Source organism: Opisthorchis viverrini (assembly GCF_000715545.1).
Source record: "Opisthorchis viverrini unplaced genomic scaffold opera_v5_9, whole genome shotgun sequence".
NCBI lineage: Eukaryota > Metazoa > Platyhelminthes > Trematoda > Opisthorchiida > Opisthorchiidae > Opisthorchis > Opisthorchis viverrini.
In genome coordinates this window covers 2586545-2594002 of record NW_008751665.1, presented here as the reverse complement: position 1 = coordinate 2594002, position 7458 = coordinate 2586545, and the positions used below count along the sequence as shown (strand labels likewise).

At 44.2% G+C, this 7458-nt stretch overlaps 1 protein-coding gene across 1 annotated transcript; it reads right to left on the bottom strand.

Annotated features, from left to right (window-relative positions):
• Window positions 1–6554: 6554 nt before the first annotated feature.
• On the bottom strand, window positions 6555–7166 carry T265_00901 (hypothetical protein; the record flags this gene model as incomplete). The annotated part of the gene is made up of 1 exon (XM_009164796.1): window positions 6555–7166. The coding sequence occupies one exon, from the start codon at window positions 7164–7166 to the stop codon at window positions 6555–6557; it is 612 nt and encodes a 203-aa protein (XP_009163060.1).
• Between the last annotated feature and the right edge of the window lie 292 nt (window positions 7167–7458).

Below are 7458 nucleotides of genomic sequence, written 5' to 3'. Positions count from 1 at the left end.
CTAAGCTTCAAAGTTATTGTACCCCGGCATATGCGCGTCTTGGTGGATAGTCCGAGCGCACAGTTGTCTGTTGATATGTCTTAGAACCAGACAGACAAATTAACTAAAAAGCTCACCATCATTCTCGAAGTTGACGTGATTGGGCAGCTAAGAGTTAACGGGACTACTGTAACGACAACAAAGCGATCCACGACGCCACTACCAGCCAGAATGAGGCCAAGGGTTCACACTCACATTTAAGCCAGTCAAGAGTCTTCGTTTTGTACAGCATGGGTTCCCTTACTTCACCGATATATATATATATATATATATAATCTTGTGGGTACATATCAGTAAGATAAACACTGTCTTTAACTTCACAATGCTTCATCGCTTGACTCGTCCTTATTCAGTTCTGTTTAAGGTACTGCCTAGGATGACCCACTTTGAGTGCAATTCAACTGGATTGTGATAACGCAGGTCGACGAACGTGATTGCTCAGCTATACAGAACTTCAGACTGTCAGTGTGTACCGTCCTACTATTCGCGAAAATTAGCGCCGGCCTCTAGAAATTTCGGCTTCAGTTCTTCGACTTTGTTTGGTGGGGAAACATGCAAACGCTAGGCAGACTAGTGCCAGCTATATAAAGGACGTCTCGTTGTACTTTTTCAGTACATCGTGTGAGGTTATTCCCATGTATACTGAGTTCAACAGCAGTTAGACTGACGATAAACTATTAAAACTACATATAAAGTCCGCATCCCATACATCAATGTGATTTGTTTCGCCTGGCTATTGACGGCTCTGACTGGTAACACCCCCAATCAATGCACCACAGAAGGTCAACATTGATTTTAAAAAGTGCTCTGCATCTAAAGGCGAGAAGTGACTGATAAATCAATACCTTGTTTACATCTAAATCATAAGTGATTCAAATTTTATGTGGTTATTCAGGTGGGTTAGGATGTGCTCTTTCTTTAGCTGACACATTTCTATTCTCTGCAAGAAGTTTGTAACACCAAGCCTATTTCACCATATATAATATGTTCTCGAGGGGGCGAGATGGCTCAGTGGTTAGAGCGGAAGGTCCGTGGTTCGAACCCAACCTCTGTCTCTCTCTCGACTTCCACTGTCTAGGCTTGGGCAGTATCCCAGCCCTTATGCTTCCTTTGGATAGCATGGCATTTGGACACCGAAAGGGTATTACAGCTGAACGACCAGCCCAATATGTTCTTGAGAGTGTTCTCAGACCAAGTTTGAAGGGATCCTCTTGCAGATTATCTTGTATACTTACAGACAAATTTACGTAACAAGCGTTACATCAACGACCAATGCTAGGCGGAATCAGCTGACTTTGGGAAACTTGCAGGTTTCACATCCAATAGGGCCATAAAGCTTGGTGGATTGGGTCCAGCCGTGGGACTGGCGCTGTTTGTTGTGGTGTACGAGTTGCTATATAAACGAAATGGCGTTGCACCACTGCTGATGTTTCTACTGCTAGACACCAAAACGCGACCGACGATTCAGATGGGACCAAAGGTTAGGATCTTGGTCTTGTAAACACAATCCTCCTATTCTAAAATACCGAGTAGCACTGTCTGGTTATATGATCCCTGCTTAAAATCGGCATCAGTGAGCACTTCCCCAAACCCCCCTCAATTCCTCCGATCCAGCTGTAGATAGCTAATTAGTAGTGTCGTTGACCTTAACTCACATAATCTAGTGCTGAGTAGTAGCCAGATTGATGACTTCCGGTAGTAAGGTCCATATGGCATGTAGATTTATCCTTTCTAAGTCAGTTTTATTGAAAATTTAAGCGGACTGTAATCCCTTGTCCTATCTGGAATTCTGTCAAACAACAAAGTTGGTTTTTTTTATGAAGGAAACTACTCACCAGTTTGCTGAAAACTCTTCGACAGCCCACGACCGGTTTCGCCCTTCCACTTCGGGCTCATCAGGTAGAGGCAGTCCCCGAGTTTCCGTCAACCTTATGCTCTACTTGAACCCAAATTGGACTGTTTCCGAGAAATACACTCATTTGCAAATCAATTTGGTTTTCAGGAGAGACTCAACTGAATCTCTCGTTTATGATATTCTACAACTGAATGTGTTGCACACAGGCCACCTCATGTTTCAGTTGGCACAATATTCGAGATATCATAAACGAGAGATTCAGTTGAGTCTCTCGTGGAAACCAAATCGATTTGCAAGTTAGCGTATTTCTCGAGAACAGAGTTGGTCGCTTTTTAGCACAGGTCAGTTCAAGTTACAGGAAGGAGTTTTCGAAAACTCCTCTTCAAATTTCTCCATTAAATCCAAGAAGTAGAAATCGGTTGCACTTGCGGGTATCCGGTTAAGCTCGAAAACTTTGAACTGTCTAGAAATGAGCATTGAGCTGCAGCTAGAATGGAACAGTTCACGTTCACGTTCACCTCGAGGGTAGAGGTTCAGATCCCGGCAAGGCTGAGGATATACACTACTGATGAGCTCGAATAAGCGTCCGGTGTGTTCTATTTTTTATGTAGAGAATAGCCAGAACAGTCACTACATGACACAAGCTGAGAGTGAGACAAATAAAATCACGTTGACTTGGTTCTGGTGGGATTACAAACGTTCACAATCGCGGTCATGCGATTCTCTTTAAAACTGCAGTTGGAGAATGGTTTCATTATCTTATTATCTCTCCCTGGTCTGTGTAGTTGTTATGAAAGTGGTCTTCATACGTAGATGAACAGTTGAAACTTCCTAAACGGGATACGCTTTATCTCGTATGGTTCAATCCTGTACTTTGTTATCGTGAAACTGAATCTAACTGACCATCCCGCTTGAATCCGACTCAGAATGTGTCGCTGTCCGAACCGAACGTCTGCGGGCAGAGTTAAAAGGACGATTCGGGCCTGAGCGTCACTTCAACAGCATGAAGTCCCGTGACTGTTCTCTAGGCGCGTGAGAGCGATACTCAACCTGAAAGATCTGTCTCAGCTATGATTTCGGAGAAATGCTACCCAATATGCAAATTTCAGACCAGAAGGAACGTGTCGCACGATTGTGTTGTTCCCCTGTAGCACATAGACCCACTTCCTACTGACCAGGAACAAAGACATTTGATTGTTTTACACTGAAGTTTACTCTGCCGTAGATCTCGATCACTAAGTAGTTTCTCTAGTAGTTCCGTTCATTTAATAGATCGAATCCTGGTTGATTGTATATCCCATGAGTTGCCGACAGACACATCCTATATTGATGTCTCACTAGGATAAACAGATCGGTCTTACTTAGGGGGTTGCCGGTGCTGATTCACTAATGTAAACTGCCGAATACGGTAGCCCTCTTGTTAGGCCATTCGCAACGCACGAAAATCATACTAGATTCACTGTCGTTCGAGAAACCTATGCCGATTTCTGCGAGCTACCTTCAGTAGGATTTGAACTAACGGATTTGACCTACAGGAAAGGAATTGCTCCAGCGAGTCAGAGGGGTTAGATGCACCCCACTAACATAATCGGCTCTGCTTGGATTACAGCCCGCAATCTGTCTCCTCCTGCCACAGTTTGGGTATAAACTGAAGCCGCGCAAATATTACTCGGTGGTCGTTTATGCGAGTGCATACTGCTTCCGTACTTTTGCCCTGAACAGATTGTATACCCATAGAATGGTCTGAGTAAAAGACGTCACTCGCTGCGTGATTGGTTCGAATTTCGGAAGAGTGGAGATATACCTTATTGTAAGATATATAAGAAGGAGCAAAATACCGAAGCAATAGCTCAACTTGTTAAACAGGGTACTTGTTGAGATGTTTACTGGCCAAACTTGTGGTAAATTGTAGCCAACTCAAAAGTGCATGTGGAAAAATCGATCAGACCCTGTTCGCCGTTATGTATTCGGTCGAACAATTTGGCCCCTCACTACATGCTGGAAAAAACTTTACAGGTGGCTATTTGAGATGGCCGGCTAAAACACGTTTGTTCAAACATGTGCTCGATGAATACCAAGTGACCGGAGTTTGGGACCCCGTACAACCAAGAACATGTGCTTTTGATTAGCCAAGGTGAGAGTCAAACTCATGCGTTTCCCACTGATTTGGCCAGGTATACGAATAAGAGAACTGAGCCAACGGAATGTTTGTTGAAACTATTCATCGTTAACTAAAACTATAAACAACAGCTTTCGTTTCCACACTTATATTCATTCAATCTCAGTTAGCTTGTCCAGATACTGAGATCACTCTCTCGGTCGACGTCTGACCTACCGTCGGGCCGAACGCTGAGCGTAAATAGCTTCTACACTACTACTAATACTACTACTAATAAGGTTGCTGAAAATTCTTCGGCAGCCCACGACCAGTTTCGCCCTTCTTGTTGCTCGTCTGGTAGGCGCATTCCCCGAGTTTTTGTCAGCCTTAAAACCAAATTGCACGAAATTACGGAAGCACAATCATTCGCAAACAAATTTGGTCTTGCGAGAGACTCACCTGGAACCCAGTGGAATCTCTCATTTATGATGTTTCTAGGCTTTGTCAGCAAATAAGTGTATTTCAGTGACTAGCTTCTGTTTCTTAATCTGATCGACTTTTTCACAAACTTCACATCGACTTGTCATACAACATTTGATTTTCACTAAATTCAGCCTCGGTGTTGCTTTAGATGANAGATGAGGCTTCCCTAAACCCATCAGTTTCTTCCTGTTCTCAAGTCACCCCTCGGAGAATCAGGAATTGTTTCAAGTTGCGAAGCTTATCTACTAAAACCATACGGTAAACCTATATTAGTGCACTTGGTTTGGAAGATCCGACGTTCTCAATAGGCTCAGACAACTAGTAAGTTCTCCTTTGAAGAGTCCTCGCGTCAGAAGTCCCAAGGGATGTGCTATCACGGGGATTAGATTTAAGCTTCAACCCATCCTGTCTTGATTGCAACGTGAACAAAAATCAAAATGTATGGCCCTAAAAAGGGCCGTTGGTCGTTCTCAATCCAGAGTCTCGCTGCTGGTTTCGTCAGGAGCTCGCCCAGCGCCTGTGATCATTGTCCAGTATCTCCAAGGCTCGACCATCCACTGTCGTCCGACATCCACTCGGTGTTCAGTTGTGTCCTGGCTTCCCGGGGGGCCGTTGAATTAGCTGAAACTCAAATATACTAAAACCACACATGAATGCAACCTAAATATGTTCAGATAACTGTAACTACTTTTGTTCTGACAAAAGAAATCCGTACGAAATGGCGACACTAAAACCTAACTTAACACATCTAAAACACAAACTGCCAACTTGCGGTGGATCGCTAGATTAGATTTTCTCAACCGTGTGTTCGTGTACTCGTTGATGTGCTCGCATGTTTGAACGATCAGCAAATCGGCGTTCACAGTAGGCACATTGGTACGGTTTTTCTCCGGTATGCGTCCGTCGGTGTATTTCACGTAACCAGGGTCTGGAAAAACGCTTTCCGCAATCCGCACACTGGTAAGGGAGGGTGTGAGTCGCTTCGTGCAATCTGTACAATTGGGGAAAAGATAAGAGAGTTGGCGAAAAGGCTTTACGTCTCCGCTCCAACAGGACAGTACACATGGGGGCTGTTTAGACAGGACTGGGCACCTCGTCATGAGTGATAAGAGACATTCTATGCATGGTCATCCTCACTGGATAGGGAGAGATGTGTCTGCCAAATGACCTGAATGAACTGTTGGTAAGAATACCGAAATAGACGACCAGTAAACCAAAGCTGTACTTCACTAACGCTTTGAGTGAAGAAACCATAAGGAAGCCTAATATCTACACGATGGCTTTCTTATCGGTTTTCACCGTACCAGGCAAGTGGTTACATGAGGAATTCAGTTTTTACGCATACAAGAAACCACCAGCGTGACAATTTCTTTGAGGTACTGTGCTTTGGAAGAAACTATCGTCTGTTTTCATGAGGGGAACTACTCACAAGGTTACTGAAAACTCTTCGACGGCCCATGACCGGTTTCTCGCTTCTTGGGGCTCATCAGGTAGGCACAGTCCCTAAAACATGAGTCGGCCTGTGTGTAGCACATTCAGTTGTAGAATATCATAAACGAGAGATTCAGTTAAGTCTCTCGTGAAAACCAACTTGATTTACAAAGGAATGTATTTCTCGAAAACTATCTTCTAAATTATCTTAGATTTCAAGCCAAGTAGCGTCGTCGTTCGCTGGATGAAGACGCATTTTGAGCTGTAGAACTGTCAGATGATATTTTTGTATACCTTCCACTCCATAAAAAAGACGTAGGTGATCTCGGGGGTATTTCATTTTGAGTTAAGCTCACTTGATCACTGGATGAATAGACAACCCTCTTTGTGTCAGTAAAGCTTCAGAGATGGGCTTCGTGGGGTCGTCAAACGTTCATTTGCTGTTAGGCTGAATTTTAGTGCCTTTCTGATAATTTTCGAAGTTTTATACCTTCCAATCAATGTTTCCGGATTAGAGATATAACGGTCTTGACTATTCCCATTAACGTCACTCTACCAACTCCTATCAAGCATCACTCATTAAATATCAACGGTTATCCATCAGAGCAGTACGAGTTGAGCCGTGGTAGTTCACCTGATGGAGGTTGACTATACACCTGGTTTTGACTTTAAGGATGGATCTAGTTGAGATAAGATGGCTGAAGGTATACACTGTTTCCGCTCAAACACACACAACAGATTAACAGACCTGCTGGACGATCGAGAGTTGTACGGTTTTCCACAGTATCGGCACGAAAAGTTGGGAATCCCGCATTTGTCCTCAGACCGTTTCACTCGGTGCCACAAGCCACTTGTTTGCATCGACAAATCTATCGGGATATCTTGTGTTTGGGTGGTGAAGGGCGATTGCACGCCAACGATGTTCTGCAGTTGGAACAGAGGTTTTGTATACAGTCGCTCGTTCTCCACGGGACAGTCATCTGCCAAAAGGCTTTCGATGGAGAAATCGGGGCGTCCCGAGCTGGAGTTGGATCGTTGCTTCGTCTGGCACTGTCCAGGAGTACCAAAGCTATTGTAACCACTGTCGGTCCACTTGGAGAGGTTGTTGGACACACGAGTTTTCGAATTTAGGAACCCAGCATCTCTCGGGTTGGAAGATGCGGTTGATGCAGTCCAGAGTCCATCCCAAGTCAGAACGGTTCTGTGTGATGAACAATGAACTTCGACCAGTGGCTGCGCAACCGGATAGACTGGAATCATAAGTAGACGAAGGCCTGCTAGGTGCTGTGTTACTGTATAAGAAAAACTGACAATTTTCAGGTGCTAAATTTCTGTCACAAAATGTGTCATGCATGTAACGACTTGGTGAACCTCCTGGCCGAATTCGATAGACATGTCCGCGCTGTATAGCCGTTACCAACAGATGCTCTTATGATAAGCGTGGTACGTTGTTCTGCACATCGACCTAACCCGTTTTGAAGACCGAATACGCAAGTCACTAAGAACCACCAATGAAGCTGAACTCATCTAATGACGAGTAACTGGAACACCT